Here is a 19,937-nt window from a genome sequence, read left to right on the forward strand (position 1 = left end):
GTTCAGCGTTACTTCTGGTCATAGATACTCATTGTTCAGAGTTACTTACTGGTCATAGATACTCACTGTTCAGAGTTACTTACTGGTCATACATACTCACTGTTCAGAGTTAATTAATGCTAATAGCTACTTACTGATTATAGATACTTACTATTCAGAGTTACTTACTGCTCATAATTGTATTCGTTAATTTTCCGATCGTTCGTATGTGAGTTATATATATATATAGTCCACCGATTCGCCATGCTCCGACTTACTATACTAGTAAAATTATATAGAAGAATAACTCCATAGTTTCATTCAAATAGCTTGCTTTAAATTTGTTCCAAAACAAATCACGCACATCAGTGCATATGATTCCCAACTTGTTCTAACATCTCCGGAACGAAGTGACTGCTGCCGGCCACGTCTCCGGAATGTGTTGTGTTAAAAAAGTTGCAAGTCATTGTTTACTAGTGTTCAAAGTTAGTAACTGATCATACATACTTACTGGTCATAGATACTTACTGTTCAGAGTTACTTACTGGTCATAGATACTTACTGTTCAGAGCTACTTACTGGTCATAGATACTCACTGTTCAGAGTTACTTACTGGTCATACATACTCACTGTTCAGAGTTAATTAATGCTAATAGCTACTTACTGATTATAGATACTTACTATTCAGAGTTACTTAATGCTCATAATTTTATTTCTTCAATTTTCCGATCGTTCGAATGGGAGTTATATATATATATAGTCCACCGATTCGCCATGCTCCGACTTACATACTAGTAAAATTATATAGAAGAATAACTCCATAGTTTCATTCAAATAGCTTGCTTTAAATTTGTTCCAAAACAAATTTCGCACATCTGTGCATATGATTCCCAACTTGTTCTAACTTCCCCGGAACGAAGTGACTGCTGCCGGCCACGTCTCAGGAATGTGTTGTGTTAAAAAAGTTGCAAGTCATTGTTTACTAGTGTTCAAAGTTAGTAACTGATCATACATACCTACTGGTCATAGATACTTACTGTTCAGCGTTACTTACTGGTCATAGATACTCATTGTTCAGAGTTACTTACTGGTCATAGATACTCACTGTTCAGAGTTAATTAATGCTATTAGCTACTTACTGATTATAGATACTTACTATTCAGAGTTACTTACTGCTCATAATTTTATTTATTCAATTTTCCGATCGTTCGTATGGGACTTATATATATATATAGTCCACCGATTCGCCATGCTCCGACTTACAAACTAGTAAAATTATATAGAAGAATAACTCCATAGTTTCATTCAAATAGCTTGCTTTGTTCCAAAACAAATCTCGCACATCAGTGCATATGATTCCCAACTTGTTCTAACATCTCCGGAACGAAGTGACTGCTGCCGGCCACGTCTCCGGAATGTGTTGTGTTAAAAAAGTTGCAAGTCATTGTTTACTAGTGTTCAAAGGTAGTAACTGATCGTACATACTTACTGGTCATAGATACTCACTGTTCAGAGTTACTTTCTGGTCATAGATACTCATTGTTCAGAGTTACTTACTGGTCATAGATACTCACTGTTCAGAGTTACTTACTGGTCATAGATACTCACTGTTCAGAGTTAATTAATGCTATTAGCTACTTACTGATTATAGATACTTACTATTCAGAGTTACTTAATGCTCATAATTTTATTCTTTAATTTTCCGATCGTTCGTATGTGAGTTATATATATATATAGTCCACCGATTTGCCATGCTCCGACTTACATACTAGTAAAATTATATAGAAGAATAACTCCATAGTTTCATTCAAATAGCTTGCTTTAAATTTGTTCCAAAACAAATTTCGCACATCTGTGCATATGATTCCCAACTTGTTCTAACTTCCCCGGAACGAAGTGACTGCTGCCGGCCACGTCTCAAGAATGTGTTGTGTTAAAAAAGTTGCAAGTCATTGTTTACTAGTGTTCAAAGTTAGTAACTGATCATACATACTTACTGGTCATAGATACTTACTGTTCAGCGTTACTTCTGGTCATAGATACTCATTGTTCAGAGTTACTTACTGGTCATAGATACTCACTGTTCAGAGTTACTTACTGGTCATAGATACTCACTGTTCAGAGTTAATTAATGCTATTAGCTACTTACTGATTATAGATACTTACTATTCAGAGTTACTTACTGCTCATAATTTTATTCTTTAATTTTCCGATCGTTCGTATGTGAGTTATATATATATATAGTCCACCGATTCGCCATGCTCCGACTTACTATACTAGTAAAATTATATAGAAGAATAACTCCATAGTTTCATTCAAATAGCTTGCTTTAAATTTGTTCCAAAACAAATTTCGCACATCTGTGCATATGATTCCCAACTTGTTCTAACTTCCCCGGAACGAAGTGACTGCTGCCGGCCACGTCTCAGGAATGTGTTGTGTTAAAAAAGTTGCAAGTCATTGTTTACTAGTGTTCAAAGTTAGTAACTGATCATACATACTTACTGGTCATAGATACTTACTGTTCAGCGTTACTTACTGGTCATAGATACTCATTGTTCAGAGTTGCTTACTGGTCATAGATACTCACTGTTCAGAGTTACTTACTGGTCATAGATACTCACTGTTCAGAGTTAGTTACTGGTCATAGATACTCACTGTTCAGAGTTACTTACTGGTCATAGATACTTATTGTTCAGAGTTACTTACTGATTATAGATACTTACTATTCAGAGTTACTTACTGCTCATAATTTTATTTCTTTAATTTTCCGATCGTTCGTATGGGAGTTATATATATATATAGTCCACCGATTCGCCATACTCCGACTTACTATACTAGTAAAATTATATAGAAGAATAACTCCATATTTTCATTCAAATAGCTTGCTTTGTTCCAAAACAAATCTCGCACATCTGTGCATATGATTCCCAACTTGTTCTAACATCTCCGGAACGAAATGACTGCTGCCGGCCACGTCTCAGGAATGTGTTGTGTTAAAAAAGTTGCAAGTCATTGTTTACTAGTGTTCAAAGTTAGTAACTGATCATACATACTTACTGGTCATAGATACTTACTGTTCAGCGTTACTTCTGGTCATAGATACTCATTGTTCAGAGTTACTTACTGGTCATAGATACTCACTGTTCAGAGTTACTTACTGGTCATACATACTCACTGTTCAGAGTTAATTAATGCTAATAGCTACTTACTGATTATAGATACTTACTATTCAGAGTTACTTACTGCTCATAATTGTATTCTTTAATTTTCCGATCGTTCGTATGTGAGTTATATATATATATAGTCCACCGATTCGCCATGCTCCGACTTACTATACTAGTAAAATTATATAGAAGAATAACTCCATAGTTTCATTCAAATAGCTTGCTTTAAATTTGTTCCAAAACAAATCACGCACATCAGTGCATATGATTCCCAACTTGTTCTAACATCTCCGGAACGAAGTGACTGCTGCCGGCCACGTCTCCGGAATATGTTGTGTTAAAAAAGTTGCAAGTCATTGTTTACTAGTGTTCAAAGTTAGTAACTGATCATACATACTTACTGGTCATAGATACTTACTGTTCAGAGTTACTTACTGGTCATAGATACTTACTGTTCAGAGCTACTTACTGGTCATAGATACTCACTGTTCAGAGTTACTTACTGGTCATACATACTCACTGTTCAGAGTTAATTAATGCTAATAGCTACTTACTGATTATAGATACTTACTATTCAGAGTTACTTAATGCTCATAATTTTATTTCTTCAATTTTCCGATCGTTCGAATGGGAGTTATATATATATATAGTCCACCGATTCGCCATGCTCCGACTTACATACTAGTAAAATTATATAGAAGAATAACTCCATAGTTTCATTCAAATAGCTTGCTTTAAATTTGTTCCAAAACAAATTTCGCACATCTGTGCATATGATTCCCAACTTGTTCTAACTTCCCCGGAACGAAGTGACTGCTGCCGGCCACGTCTCAGGAATGTGTTGTGTTAAAAAAGTTGCAAGTCATTGTTTACTAGTGTTCAAAGTTAGTAACTGATCATACATACCTACTGGTCATAGATACTTACTGTTCAGCGTTACTTACTGGTCATAGATACTCATTGTTCAGAGTTACTTACTGGTCATAGATACTCACTGTTCAGAGTTAATTAATGCTATTAGCTACTTACTGATTATAGATACTTACTATTCAGAGTTACTTACTGCTCATAATTTTATTTATTCAATTTTCCGATCGTTCGTATGGGACTTATATATATATATAGTCCACCGATTCGCCATGCTCCGACTTACAAACTAGTAAAATTATATAGAAGAATAACTCCATAGTTTCATTCAAATAGCTTGCTTTGTTCCAAAACAAATCTCGCACATCAGTGCATATGATTCCCAACTTGTTCTAACATCTCCGGAACGAAGTGACTGCTGCCGGCCACGTCTCAGGAATGTGTTGTGTTAAAAAAGTTGCAAGTCATTGTTTACTAGTGTTCAAAGTTAGTAACTGATCATACATACTTACTGGTCATAGATACTTACTGTTCAGCGTTACTTACTGGTCATAGATACTCATTGTTCAGAGTTACTTACTGGTCATAGATATTTACTTTTCAGAGTTACTTACTGGCCAAAAATTCTCACTGTTCAGAGTTATTTACTGGTCATAGATACTCACTATTCAGAGTTAATTAATGCTATTAGCTACTTACTGATTATAGATACTTACTATTCAGAGTTACTTACTGCTCATAATTTTATTTCTTCAATTTTACGATCGTTCGTATGGGACTTATATATATATATAGTCCACCGATTCGCCATGCTCCGACTTACAAACTAGTAAAATTATATAGAAGAATAACTCCATAGTTTCATTCAAATAGCTCGCTTTGTTCCAAAACAAATCTCGCACATCTGTGCATATGATTCCCAACTTGTTCTAACATCTCCAGAACGAAGTGACTGCTGCCGGCCACGTCTCAGCAATGTGTTGTGTTAAAAAAGTTGCAAGTCATTGTTTACTAGTGTTCAAAGTTAGTAACTGATCGTACATACTTACTGGTCATAGATACTCACTGTTCAGAGTTACTTACTGGTCATAGATGCTTACTGTTCAGAGTTACTTACTGGTCATAGATACTCACTGTTCAGAGTTAATTAATGCTATTAGCTACTTACTGATTATAGATACTTACTATTCAGAGTTACTTACTGCTCATAATTTTATTTATTCAATTTTCCGATCGTTCGTATGGGACTTATATATATATATAGTCCACCGATTCGCCATGCTCCGACTTACATACTAGTAAAATTATATAGAAGAATAACTCCATAGTTTCATTCAAATAGCTCGCTTTGTTCCGAAACAAATCTCGCACATCTGTGCATATGATTCCCAACTTGTTCTAACATCTCCAGAACGAAGTGACTGCTGCCGGCCACGTCTCAGGAATGTGTTGTGTTAAAAAAGTTGCAAGTCATTGTTTACTAGTGTTCAAAGTTAGTAACTGATCGTACATACTTACTGGTCATAGATACTCACTGTTCAGAGTTACTTACTGGTCATAGATACTTACTGTTCAGAGTTACTTACTGGTCATAGATACTCACTGTTCAGAGTTAATTAATGCTAATAGCTACTTACTGATTATAGATACTTACTTTTCAGAGTTACTTAATGCTCATAATTTTATTTCTTCAATTTTCCGATCGTTCGTATGGGACTTATATATATATATAGTCCACCGATTCGCCATGCTCCGACTTACATACTAGTAAAATTATATAGAAGAATAACTCCATAGTTTCATTCAAATAGCTCGCATTGTTCCGAAACAAATCTCGCACATCTGTGCATATGATTCCCAACTTGTTCTAACATCTCCAGAACGAAGTGACTGCTGCCGGCCACGTCTCAGGAATGTGTTGTGTTAAAAAAGTTGCAAGTCATTGTTTACTAGTGTTCAAAGGTAGTAACTGATCGTACATACTTACTGGTCATAGATACTCACTGTTCAGAGTTACTTACTGGTCATAGATACTTACTGTTCAGAGTTACTTACTGGTCATAGATACTCACTGTTCAGAGTTAATTAATGCTATTAGCTACTTACTGATTATAGATACTTACTATTCAGAGTTACTTAATGCTCATAAATTTATTTCTTCAATTTTCCGATCGTTCGAATGGGAGTTATATATATATATAGTCCACCGATTCGCCATGCTCCGACTTACTATACTAGTAAAATTATATAGAGAATAACTCCATAGTTTCATTCAAATAGCTTGCTTTAAATTTGTTCCAAAACAAATCTCGCACATCAGTGCATATGATTCCCAACTTGTTCTAACATCTCCGGAACGAAGTGACTGCTGCCGGCCACGTCTCCGGAATGTGTTGTGTTAAAAAAGTTGCAAGTCATTGTTTACTAGTGTTCAAAGTTAGTAACTGATCATACATACTTACTGGTCATAGATACTTACTGTTCAGAGTTACTTACTGGTCATAGATACTTACTGTTCAGAGCTACTTACTGGTCATAGATACTCACTGTTCAGAGTTACTTACTGGTCATACATACTCACTGTTCAGAGTTAATTAATGCTAATAGCTACTTACTGATTATAGATACTTACTATTCAGAGTTACTTAATGCTCATAATTTTATTTCTTCAATTTTCCGATCGTTCGAATGGGAGTTATATATATATATAGTCCACCGATTCGCCATGCTCCGACTTACATACTAGTAAAATTATATAGAAGAATAACTCCATAGTTTCATTCAAATAGCTTGCTTTAAATTTGTTCCAAAACAAATTTCGCACATCTGTGCATATGATTCCCAACTTGTTCTAACTTCCCCGGAACGAAGTGACTGCTGCCGGCCACGTCTCAGGAATGTGTTGTGTTAAAAAAGTTGCAAGTCATTGTTTACTAGTCTTCAAAGTTAGTAACTGATCATACATACTTACTGGTCATAGATACTTACTGTTCAGCGTTACTTACTGGTCATAGATACTCATTGTTCAGAGTTACTTACTGGTCATAGATATTTACTGTTCAGAGTTACTTACTGGCCAAAAATTCTCACTGTTCAGAGTTATTTACTGGTCATAGATACTCACTATTCAGAGTTAATTAATGCTATTAGCTACTTACTGATTATAGATACTTACTATTCAGAGTTACTTACTGCTCATAATTTTATTTCTTCAATTTTACGATCGTTCGTATGGGACTTATATATATATATAGTCCACCGATTCGCCATGCTCCGACTTACAAACTAGTAAAATTATATAGAAGAATAACTCCATAGTTTCATTCAAATAGCTCGCTTTGTTCCAAAACAAATCTCGCACATCTGTGCATATGATTCCCAACTTGTTCTAACATCTCCAGAACGAAGTGACTGCTGCCGGCCACGTCTCAGCAATGTGTTGTGTTAAAAAAGTTGCAAGTCATTGTTTACTAGTGTTCAAAGTTAGTAACTGATCGTACATACTTACTGGTCATAGATACTCACTGTTCAGAGTTACTTACTGGTCATAGATACTTACTGTTCAGAGTTACTTACTGGTCATAGATACTCACTGTTCAGAGTTAATTAATGCTATTAGCTACTTACTGATTATAGATACTTACTATTCAGAGTTACTTACTGCTCATAATTTTATTTATTCAATTTTCCGATCGTTCGTATGGGACTTATATATATATATAGTCCACCGATTCGCCATGCTCCGACTTACATACTAGTAAAATTATATAGAAGAATAACTCCATAGTTTCATTCAAATAGCTCGCTTTGTTCCGAAACAAATCTCGCACATCTGTGCATATGATTCCCAACTTGTTCTAACATCTCCAGAACGAAGTGACTGCTGCCGGCCACGTCTCAGGAATGTGTTGTGTTAAAAAAGTTGCAAGTCATTGTTTACTAGTGTTCAAAGTTAGTAACTGATCGTACATACTTACTGGTCATAGATACTCACTGTTCAGAGTTACTTACTGGTCATAGATACTTACTGTTCAGAGTTACTTACTGGTCATAGATACTCACTGTTCAGAGTTAATTAATGCTAATAGCTACTTACTGATTATAGATACTTACTTTTCAGAGTTACTTAATGCTCATAATTTTATTTCTTCAATTTTCCGATCGTTCGTATGGGACTTATATATATATATAGTCCACCGATTCGCCATGCTCCGACTTACATACTAGTAAAATTATATAGAAGAATAACTCCATAGTTTCATTCAAATAGCTCGCATTGTTCCGAAACAAATCTCGCACATCTGTTCATATGATTCCCAACTTGTTCTAACATCTCCAGAACGAAGTGACTGCTGCCGGCCACGTCTCAGGAATGTGTTGTGTTAAAAAAGTTGCAAGTCATTGTTTACTAGTGTTCAAAGGTAGTAACTGATCGTACATACTTACTGGTCATAGATACTCACTGTTCAGAGTTACTTACTGGTCATAGATACTTACTGTTCAGAGTTACTTACTGGTCATAGATACTCACTGTTCAGAGTTAATTAATGCTATTAGCTACTTACTGATTATAGATACTTACTATTCAGAGTTACTTAATGCTCATAAATTTATTTCTTCAATTTTCCGATCGTTCGAATGGGACTTATATATATATATAGTCCACCGATTCGCCATGCTCCGACTTACATACTAGTAAAATTATATAGAAGAATAACTCCATAGTTTCATTCAAATAGCTCGCATTGTTCCGAAACAAATCTCGCACATCTGTGCATATGATTCCCAACATGTTCTAACATCTCCAGAACGAAGTGACTGCTGCCGGCCACGTCTCAGGAATGTGTTGTGTTAAAAAAGTTGCAAGTCATTGTTTACTAGTGTTCAAAGTTAGTAACTAATCGTACATATTTACTGGTCATAGATACTCACTGTTCAGAGTTACTTACTGGTCATAGATACTTACTGTTCAGAGTTACTTACTGGTCATAGATACTCACTGTTCAGAGTTAATTAATGCTATTAGCTACTTACTGATTATAGATACTTACTATTCAGAGTTACTTAATGCTCATAATTTTATTTCTTCAATTTTCCGATCGTTCGAATGGGAGTTATATATATATATAGTCCACCGATTCGCCATGCTCCGACTTACATACTAGTAAAATTATATAGAAGAATAACTCCATAGTTTCATTCAAATAGCTCGCTTTGTTCCAAAACAAATCTCGCACATCTGTGCATATGATTCCCAACTTGTTCTAACATCTCCAGAACGAAGTGACTGCTGCCGGCCACGTCTCAGGAATGTGTTGTGTTAAAAAAGTTGCAAGTCATTGTTTACTAGTGTTCAAAGTTAGTAACTGATCATACATACTTACTGGTCATAGATACTTACTGTTCAGCGTTACTTACTGGTCATAGATACTTACTGTTCAGAGTTACTTACTGGTCATAGATACTCACTGTTCAGAGTTAATTAATGCTATTAGCTACTTACTGATTATAGATACTTACTATTCAGAGTTACTTACTGCTAATAATTTTATTTATTCAATTTTCCGATCGTTCGTATGGGACTTATATATATATATAGTCCACCGATTCGCCATGCTCCGACTTACATACTAGTAAAATTATATAGAAGAATAACTCCATAGTTTCATTCAAAAAGCTTGCTTTAAATTTGTTCCAAAACAAATTTCGCACATCTGTGCATATGATTCCCAACTTGTTCTAACATCTCCGGAACGAAGTGACTGCTGCCGGCCACGTCTCAGGAATGTGTTGTGTTAAAAAAGTTGCAAGTCATTGTTTACTAGTGTTCAAAGTTAGTAACTGATCATACATACTTACTGGTCATAGATACTTACTGTTCAGCGTTACTTACTGGTCATAGATACTTACTGTTCAGAGTTACTCACTACTCATAGTTACTTAATGATCATATTTAATTTCTGGTCAGAGTTGATCTACAAATCGTCCGATGATTCCTATGTCATCTTTATATATGTACTTATGTACATCCCTACATTACATTCGGTGCTTAACAGCACAATTAATTGAACTGTTATTCTTTAACCTTGAGTCCTATCAATGGCTTTTTGAACATTTTATTCCCTGGAGTATTTGCATTTTTTAAGTTATTTTTATCTATATTTATATATAATTTTTTAAAAAATTTAATATTAAAAACTTTTTAATCAAGTTATAAAAGAATCAATTTCATTTCGGAAAACACTTGTGCTAGTTTTTATTAGGTTAATAAATCTGCATACTAAATTTACATAAACAAACAAATTTTTTTTTCGTGTAATTTGAAATTTGAAAATTTTAACGATGTAACCCCTTTTAAAATTTTAAAAAATTTCGAAATTTTTGTTTTGCCGAAGGTGGCTAGATCGACTCGGCTGTTGATGCGGATCACAAAATTATAATACCCCTCGTTAATAATAAATAATTACAAATATTTAATGACAATTAATTTCCTTGCAGAAAACTGGTCGTTGGAATGCCATGCATGTTCGCATTGCGTGGGAAATATATTATCACCAAAACAAGCAAAGCTCGGACAAATCCGGAGGCTGTCCTCCAGCGTCTTCTAGTCTTCTTGGCAACAATAGTTCCAGCGTGAACCCAGCATCATCTGCGATTAACGCACCAATTGCTGCCGGCAACCTGCTTAGCAGCGGAGGCGGAGGAAGCGTTAGTGGTGGAGCCAACACACCAGTTAGTAATGTTGCCGCTGGCCCAGCTGTTGGCAGTGGTGGTGGTAGTGGTAGTGGTGGTGTCGTTGTGCCTAACGGACAGGCTTCAGCCTCGGCCATTGGTATTAAGACGACGCCAGCGTTATCTATAAATACAACACCGCAGCATCTCCTGCATCGCGCGAACGAAATGCCGCCCGCGGCCGCATTCGCCAGTGCTTTGCCTGGTCGATCTCCGTTTGAAGCCTCTCCCTTGGCAGCGAGCTTCATTGGTGCGCCACCTAGTCATATTGGTAGGTAGTAGTGTCTTTTGACTCTTAAATCACAAGCAGCAACTATAACGATTTTTGTAATGGACAGGAACAGCTGTGTCTCAGTTCGGACGCTACGTGACTCCTTTTGGATTTACAGGCCTAACGCATTTCGGTGGACATTTGGACTCGTGGAGGTAAGGTCTACTAACTGGTAATATTGATAATATAGACCATTGGGTGGGTCCGTTGCAAAGATAAGCCGTGATACCCCGTTATTTCCTACATTTTTATACTATACATATAATATATACATACATTTTTAGGACAAATGCCATGCAACGGAGTGTCGCCTATCATCCATCGAGTGCTCTAGCTTCCCCAAACTGGCCCATAAAGGCGGATCCCGGCCTGGACAATGCCCGTCGCGAGGCCGAGGAACGTGAACGAGAATTACGTGAGCGTGAGCAGCGGGAGCGTGACCGGCAGCGTCGCGAGAGAGAGGAGCGTGAGCGAAAGGAGAAGGAAGAGAAACTGAAACGAGAGCACCAGGAGCGGGAGAGAGAACGTGAGCGTGATCGAAAGGAACGGGAGCGGGAGCGAAGGGAGATAGAGCGTCGTGAGATGGAACGGGAGCGGCTCCTACAGCAGCAACGTATAAATGAAAGCAACAAGCAAGCAGCGGCGGCACAAGCGGCGGCGGCTGCTGCCTCTGCAGCACCTGTGCGTGACCGGTCGCCGCATCGAAACGTCGGCGAACTGAATGCGGAAATTCGCATAAAAGAGGAGCATCCGCGACCAACAAAGGACGAACAGGATGTAATGCTTATGCGAGCCTCGGCCGCGGCTGTCGCTGTAGGCGGAGATCCGCGCTATCACTCATCCTCGCTGGCAGCTGCCCAGGCCAATGCCGCCGCGGCAGCTGCCCATCACCATCATCATGCTAACTTCATGGCCGCCAGTCGACATGGATTGGCACCGCCTCCGCCATCGCATTTGGCCCGCACAATGATGCCGCCCACCCTAAGCGTTGGCGGGCCCATCACGCACTTCAGTGCCCCCGCTCCACCCGGCTGGGGCATAGATCCCTACCGTGACCCCTACCCCATCCTGCGCTACAATCCCATCATGGAGGCGGCCCTGCGTCACGAAGCGGAGGAGCGACAAAAGGCTATCAATATATATGCCGCCCAATCCGCTGCCCATTTGCGAGGCAAGGAGCCGAGCCCCATTCCGCCGCCGCCAGTGGGTGTGGGTTCTTTGGGTCCACCGCCGCCCCATCACCGCCTGCAGATCGTTTCGCCTCAAAGTCAACCACAACAGCAGCCCCAACAGCTACAGCAAACCGCTGGAAAGACGAACTCTGGACCATCGTCGGGGGCGGGGCCACCGCCACCACCAATCGTAGGCATTCCAGTCCAGCACATGATGAGCGTTGATGCGTTAAGCCAACAGCAGCAGCAACAAGGAGTAGTTAACCCGAAAAAGGAATCTGTCGACCACACAACGTCCATGGGGGGCTTAGTGGTTGGCGGTGCTGCCGGAGGAGGAGGTGGAGGCGGAGGAGGTGGTGGTCTCAGTACAGTAGTACCTGGTGGTGTAATAGGAATATCTCCAGTGTCATCAGTGGCGCCAAGTCGATGATAAGCAAATTATTAACGCTGCTTCTAGCCTCTATATAAGTAATAATAACAGTACTAGCGAATAAGACGCAGAGGAAATTTTCAAAATTTCAAGCACACCCCCATCTGTAGGGATAAATCTGGTAGAAGATACACTTCGATGATTTTACAGGTAAACACATCGATGATCAGCTCTACCTGTGCACATCCCGATTCCTGATTCCCCTTCCTCTCCTCCTTCCTTGTTTCCACTATACCCCTCCTCCTTTTCCTTCTCCTCGCAGCCAGAGAGAACACCAATAAATAAATAAAGCGAAACGCTTTTGTAAACTACATTTAAATAAAATACAACGTTTGAGTGCAGTATTTGTATTGCCAACGTGAGGGAAGTCAAAAGAGAAGTAAGAAACTATGAATAGAGAAAGTGAGAGAGAGAAATTAATCAAATTAAATGAGGTAAAGACTTCCTTGTACTTCACACAGACACACCTAGAGTTTTCAGTCCCAAAGCACAACAAGCACCATCACTGATTCCCTCACATAAATCCCCACATCCATACATTACCTTCCTCGACTCGCATAAATCTTGTCTCGCTTGGTGACGTCACACATAAGTAATATAAAGATAAACCTTACTTATTTATAATAAATACAAAAAATGACTAGTATAAAACAAAAGCAAAAACAAACTTAAGTTGGCAAAACATTTAGTTCTAGTTTTAGTGTATTTGTATTATTTGTATAATATATATATATATATAGGGTTAAGGAACGAACAGCCAAGCGGCGGACATAATTCGATCGATTGTAAATATTTATAAATATAAACATATTCGACAAATGGAACTCATGATGTACTCTACTAGCTATACGACGACATCAACATGCAGCTTATGGACATCCAAACTATGATGACGATGCAATGATACATAACTGTATGTATATTCTGTGACAGCTTCATTCCCTTCGTGCATTACATGTTTAAGGACTTATTATCACATATGCAATTTATGTAAAAAATGAGAAAAATTAATAATAGAATCATTACAAAAACTAAAAGACACCCCAAAATGTTTTTTAACTATGGGATACATATAAAAGTTAGTAAAATCTACATTACTGCCTCAGGGGTGGGCACCAAAATTAAAACATTGGATCATTGATAGCAATAATTCTTAGAAGCTGTTATCCACATCCACCTTTCTTGATTTTCCCACAAATATATCAACACAACCCTTACCTATCAACCCAGATTTAGCAAATGTCTATGTTTTTAATTCTATTTATTTTAATTTAATTACCATTCTCAGTATTTAAATTTTATAATACATGGAGCCGAACGCGCTTTTAATATTTATTTTAGCGTATTCTCATTTGGTTATCTATTATACATTAAACCCATTTTTTTACACAATTACTTTTACGTTATTCATATATTCAAGCATTATATTGTTTTGAAATTAATTTTAAAAAAACATTTTATTTGACAATTTTAAATTTAATATTACAGAATATTGTTTACTTGCAACCAATTCTCCAATTATGTATAACAATTTTTAATTCACTGAGTTTGTGTTAAAAGGAAAATAAAATATTAGGTATAAATGTTTTTGTTAAAAATAAGCGTTATTCCTTTTTTCTTATTGCTTCTTTTTGTTTTTATTTTCTTTTCCTTTAAATAATTTCTTACTCTACATATTAAAAAAAATTGGCTTCGACTTTTAAATTAGTTTAAACGATGTAATTAATATTCATTTTTCGTCGTATTACAAAATTCTTATTAACCAATTTAAAATTTTGAAACATTTATATAAATAAAATTAAATTTACTTACCATTAACAACAAAATGGGATCGAAAATCATCAAACCAAAAAGGGATATTCTTAATCATCGTAAGCTTAAAATAAATTGATTTTTATGCCCTTGCATTGGGTATTATTATTTGTCTGTTGTCTTGATTTATCTTTTATATATAAAATATACGCAGAATAAGTATAGAACCATATCTCTATGTAGGAAGATATTTATAGGCACGACCCAAACAAATATGTATGTATCGTTTATTATTGTAATTTGTATTAATTTTTTCTTTAAAAAAGAGACAACCTAGTCGTTCTAATATGCCCGTCATCTGTCCATTCTGGAAAAAAATAACGAAAAGATAATGATTGCCACAATTCACATTTACATCGATTTGCCACTCAATATGCAGATTTATTACCAAATTAAAAACAAAACTAAAAATAATTATTTAAAAAAATTGATTTTTCTGTTAAGTTATATAAATTTCAAATCCCAGGAATATGAATACTAAATTCCAATTTACTTAAGGAGCAGACAGGACTGGGCCCGCTAATACTGATATATAATATACACTACATAGTACTTTCTTTACAATTCTTCCGTATATACTTTTAATATGAAAAGGAAACTATCTGTGTTGTGCTGTTGTGCAAATTCTGAACTTATAAAAAGCACATAATTTTACTTTTCAAGAACAAGTCATTATACCCTTGCAGGTTATTATAATTTTATTCAGAAGCTTGTAATCCTTGAAGGAATAATTTCCGACCCTATAAATCAAATATATTCTTGATCAGTCAATCAATAGGCAAATCTTTCTAGCTTTCTTTTTAAATGTTCAATTTTTTAAAAAAGCGAAAAGGGGGTTAAATTGTTAAAATTTTCAAAAATTGACAAATATTTGAAATTTATTCAAGATTGTTGATTGTTAAACCCACTTAAAACCAACAAAATAAAGCTTTCCGATTTAAAATTAATTCATTTTTGGCTTAGTTATGCGATTTAAAAACTTTGATTTTTAAACAAAATTGTTGGCATTATGGCTTAAAGAATGGGAATATTTTAAGCTTAGTTATTATCAATTTCTTTAAAAGAGAGTGATTACTTCCTATAAACGTCGTAGGAAAGACAACTGGTAATAGTACATATATGTACCTATGCTTTAAAAGATCGGAATTTTAACCATTTCTGCGCTACAGATAATAATAATACCCTTTACAAGAGTGTACACACGAAATGCATAAAGATCGCTTTACTTTACTCAAAATTGTATTTACATGCTAGTTTTGGATACACTGCTTTCGAAATATTTACTTTTTCTTTTACTTTTTATTAGTGTTTTTTTTTTCAAATATTTTTTTACGATAATAGTTGCCTGATTTGCGAAAGCAGACTTAAATTCAAATATCATATAAAAATATGTCTAATGTAGGTAATATCTAAATAATAGTTGTTTAAAATTACTGACTTGACAGTATAAATTAGACTGAATTGAATAATAATAATTATTAAATTCTGAGAAACTTGGCTGAAATTTGTGTACAATTTATGTTTTTTTGTGCGCCTGAGAACGACTCAAAGCTTCCAAATAAGAGTTGAGTGTGTATTTGCTTCATTTCTCTTTGTTCTTATAAATCTTCAGTTGAGCTTTTTAACATTTGGAGAACAAGGGAGCGATTCTGATTAGTGCTCACACATGGAGAATGAGTAGATGAGCGTAAAGCCCACAATCTAAGATGGCAAGTCGTGTATGCCACAAGATTTCACATAATCAAAGATAATCATTATAATTCCTTAGAGAATTGTGTTCAATTTACATGTGTGTGTGTGTGCGTAGATTACCGCGAAGCCAACTAGCTGCATAGTTAGATCATGTGCAACTGCTGCTGCTCGTTAAGTTTAAAAGCCGCCGCCGCATTGCTTAGGAGGTGAAAAGGCACGCTAGCAGCATCCAATGATGGCGGCGACGCTGCAGCTGTGGCTACTGCCGCTGGACTATTGCTGCCGCTGGTACTTGCAATTCCGGCCTTTAGCTGCATCGTGTCGATGGATACGTGCTGATGATGTTGAGATGGGTGATGTGCTGTTACGATAGCCGGCTCTGACGCAGCCGCTAGTGTTCCTGAGTTTGTCGTTGTGATGATTATGTTGCCGGCATGCGAGGCACCACGTCCGCGCTTCCGTTTCGGAAGAATTCCCTTGCGAGCCATGTAGAAGCGAATGGTGGATACTGGAATATTGAACATATTGCTGACGGTCTGGAATGTCTCGCCCTTGGAAACACACTTGGCCGCTTGTGCCAGCGATGCCTCCGAGCGCCGGACACGCTTATACGAAGTGTAACCATCGACTGAGGTGGATAGCAGCCCCAGAGAGACATTCGTTAGCGATGTGTCATGTGGCTCCGTATCTGTCATGCTAAGCGATAGGCAGGATGCGCTGTTCTTTGCCGCACCTGTTGTAAAACTATTGTCATTATCCTCGACATCGTTAACGGCCACATAATTGTGATCGTCTTCAATCGTAGTATCCATATAATGCTGCTGCTGCTGATGAAGCTGAAGTTGTGTTCTGCAAAAGTGATATATGTTCGGTTTAGTTTATGTTTTGTGTGTTCTCTACAGGAATATATATTTAACCTTAATGGAGGATAAGATCTTCTTTTACGTACCTCGGTTGCTGTAAATAGGCATTTGTCCTGCTGCTGTTAGCCAGTGGCGCGGCAGCGGATGCATTATAATCCTCAAAATGATCTCTGTAGGCATTCCAATTGTTAGACACCTCGTCGGCCGACTCATCTTCAGTGGGTGCATTCGAGTTGCTGCCCAGAGCGGGCGCCGAGACGCATTGTTGAAGATTGTTAGTGCCATTAATTTGGTGGTGTCGTTGGCGCCCTTCCTTGATAATCTGTTGCTGCTGCTGCTGTTTGGATGTCAGGACTGGAGGGGTTGTGGTCGTTGAGGTTGACGTTGTTGTTGAACTAGTGGCTGCATCGTCCACGATATCGGTGCTATCCACCCGGCTTGCTGAAGGGGGCGCTGCTTCCTGCTTTGCTTGAGCCTGCTGAAGCTGCTTGTAATTTATCGTTGCCTCCGAACCGTATAGTCCACGGATTCTGAGCTGTTCGGCACAGCGGAGCAACTGTCCCAATCCGGCCTGTGTGACATTCACCTCGCCTTTGTACATGAAATCAACAAGCGCCTGGATTTCCCAGAGCTTTATCTCCCGTGGCAATATAATGACGGGATGCTTGCATGGATGCTCGGCCAGTATAGTCTCAAAGTAGGTGGAGCAGGCGGCCAGCACTAGACGGTGACATTGCAGCTGATGACCCTCGCAGGCAAGCGTCACATCCACGAATCTCTGGCCGGCCAAGAGCTGGGGAAAGGCGGCGCCAATGCTTCCCAAATGACTGTTCCAGCGCACGCAAAACTCTTGCGTGACGGCGCTCATCGCGTTTGAAGAAAGGTTTCTAATTTGCTCAGTTATCTGTTATCTAAATATAAGCTCTTTGAAACTTGTCCTTATGATATTTACCTGTTATAAAATAGAAACAGATATTAGCAATAGATTTTAGAATTGTAAATTGTTAATGCATACGTACATACTTAGTGTAAAGTACTATACGGAAATCTCAACTGCCGCTGGCTTCGGTTTATCAAAACGTATTTCTTTTTTTCTGTAAGAATAGATATTATATTTGTATTACTTATTATTTTATTTAAATTAGACCTCGAAATTCTATATTTTACTCTATTTTTTGTATACATATATTATCACTTTAATTTCAATTCTTAAGACCCAATATCGACCTGTCACTACGTATTTCTACTTTTGAACTAATATCACTTAATATTATCGTCTTTAACCCGATTCCCTCAATCGCCAATTGAGCCTATTTCAACGATTAAATAAAAATTATTTACTTAAAAACGAACGCTTATAAATATTTCTATAAGCAGTGTCGGGCCCCAAATGTGGAGCTCGGAGCCTGGCAAGGTACCATACGCATCGGCATGTGCATGTATTGTTTGTAATATATACCGGTACTTTGATCTCCCCCCCCCCCCACCAAGAGAATTGGTTTCAAACTCTTAACCCTATAAAGCAACTATATTAAATAACAGCCTCAAGGCACTTTTGGGGCTTAGAGGGTTAAGTTTTTGTGTTTGTAAACTCAGTCAGCTCACTGGCGCCATCTATCAAAACATAAGGCACCAATCCAGGTTCTAAGGAAATATACATACGTTTAAACATACATATGTACTGGAATTAAGAAACAATCTTTTAAAAAAGCGTTCCTTGAACCATCTTGTTTGTGATAATAATAAGAAAATTGTTGCTCTTGCCTGTTACGGCGTTCACCTAAAGGAGCAGCAAAACAATAAATGCGAAACACACACATACAAACATATGTTTATGCATATACATGCTTGTGTTTGAGTCGGTGAGGTCCCGGAGCTGAGCTCTAATAAGAGAGCGAAAAAGAAAATACCAAAAACAAATAGAGTTCTGCACGGCGGCATAGTCGTTAATAAAAATAAACAAATATAGTTTTGGAAAACTCTGCATTTATCCAAGATGTACATGCGTACTTACAATGGCCTGTATGTATGTATGCAGAGGTAAGCACTTTTTATCGTTTCCATTCCTTCTATATTTAGTGTAAAGGATGTGGATGTGTGCTCTTGCAAAAATATACGAACATATGTACATATGTATGCATAGATGTATTCATAAATACATACCTGTTTGTAAAAAGAATTGTACTTTTTCTGCCTTCTGAGAAAAGGAGCGAGGCAATTTTTAGCGTTAACTGTTCGGAGTTTTGAGTTTTAGGTACGGGGTGAAAACAATTTTCAAGTTAGGCGTAATGCGGACCCTTTACGCAAACTACATACAAATGTCCTGTGCGCGTGAGCTACTAACGCCTGGGTCTTTTTGTTTAATAAAAGAACTACACTGGCATGACTCACATACATACACATGATTGCACATACATAAGTGGTTAAAAAGATTTTATTGATTTTTCTTATTAGTTTAAGAGGCCTGCGAGCTATTCCAAGGCATTATTTCGAAAATGTTCATTCACATTCATTCGTATGCGATGCTGCGCGCGGTTTTATCATTTTCGGTGGCAGCTAAACCAGCACTGATTGACACTTACTAGAACCAAAATAAATAAGAAGCCTATGTGTTGAAACGGTGCTGGACTCAAGCTTTTATACACCTTTCTTAAGTCGCGTTATTTCCAATTAAATTTAAATGGAGAAATTAAAATTTGCTTTCGCGCTGCCAACTTCTTTTATAATCATTGTTATTTAAAAAACGCGTTAGGGATTGTTACTGGCATCTAATCAATTACCCTAAATATCGTTATCGAGCTGACACGAACTCTCCGATAACGAGATATTGAATAAGACATCGATGACAGTATTGTTGGTTTTCTTAAACAGTTTATTCGGAAAATGTATTTAAATATACTTCAAATATACTTCAAATATGCTTCAATAAATGGTCCCCACTATCGATATATA

General features: G+C 37.2%; 2 protein-coding genes across 37 annotated transcripts in view; one reads left to right on the forward strand and one right to left on the reverse strand.

The window, feature by feature from the left end:
• tay (tay bridge kinase) overlaps positions 1 to 13,655 on the forward strand; it is a 29,125-nt gene extending 15,470 nt beyond the window's left edge. For 28 of the 29 annotated variants that reach the window (XM_086827322.1, XM_086827381.1, XM_086827361.1 and 25 more), the window contains 3 exons: positions 10,512 to 11,016; positions 11,084 to 11,171; positions 11,301 to 13,655. In XM_086827322.1, the coding sequence (XP_086683448.1) occupies positions 10,512 to 11,016; positions 11,084 to 11,171; positions 11,301 to 12,618 (1,911 nt within the window). In that variant the 3' untranslated portion in view covers positions 12,619 to 13,655. The remainder of the gene's footprint in view (positions 1 to 10,511; positions 11,017 to 11,083; positions 11,172 to 11,300) is intronic. The other variant, XM_086827384.1, reaches the window with a different exon arrangement.
• A 207-nt stretch (positions 13,656 to 13,862) lies between these two features.
• On the reverse strand, positions 13,863 to 19,775 carry LOC110184384 (uncharacterized). Of its 8 annotated transcripts, none has more exons than XM_086827442.1 (5): positions 19,149 to 19,767; positions 19,000 to 19,087; positions 18,005 to 18,079; positions 17,072 to 17,937; positions 13,863 to 16,971 (listed from the first exon to the last, which is right to left on the reverse strand). In XM_086827442.1, the coding sequence occupies exons 4-5, from the start codon at positions 17,851 to 17,853 to the stop codon at positions 16,266 to 16,268; spliced, it is 1,488 nt and encodes a 495-aa protein (XP_086683568.1). In that variant the 5' UTR covers positions 17,854 to 17,937; positions 18,005 to 18,079; positions 19,000 to 19,087; positions 19,149 to 19,767; the 3' UTR covers positions 13,863 to 16,265. The 8 variants fall into 8 exon arrangements, with proteins under 8 accessions (XP_086683568.1, XP_086683587.1, XP_020808548.1 ...); XM_086827461.1 differs by having other exon boundaries at positions 18,009 to 18,079; positions 19,149 to 19,748; XM_020952889.2 differs by lacking the exon at positions 19,000 to 19,087 and having other exon boundaries at positions 19,149 to 19,775.
• Positions 19,776 to 19,937: the final 162 nt, after the last annotated feature.

This window comes from Drosophila serrata, unplaced genomic scaffold, assembly GCF_035046125.1.
Source record: "Drosophila serrata isolate PLE 108 unplaced genomic scaffold, ASM3504612v1 contig_8, whole genome shotgun sequence".
In the NCBI taxonomy this organism is placed as follows: domain Eukaryota; kingdom Metazoa; phylum Arthropoda; class Insecta; order Diptera; family Drosophilidae; genus Drosophila; species Drosophila serrata.

Bases quoted from the DNA above. Each gene is read 5' to 3' on its own strand.
- LOC110184384 (XM_020952889.2), bottom strand. From the start codon at position 17,853: ATGAGCGCCGTCACGCAAGAGTTTTGCGTGCGCTGGAACAGTCATTTG. The intron at 16,972-17,071 runs GTACGTAAAAGA...TCACTTTTGCAG, and splicing joins GCCTATTTACAGCAACCGAG to AACACAACTTCAGCTTCATC.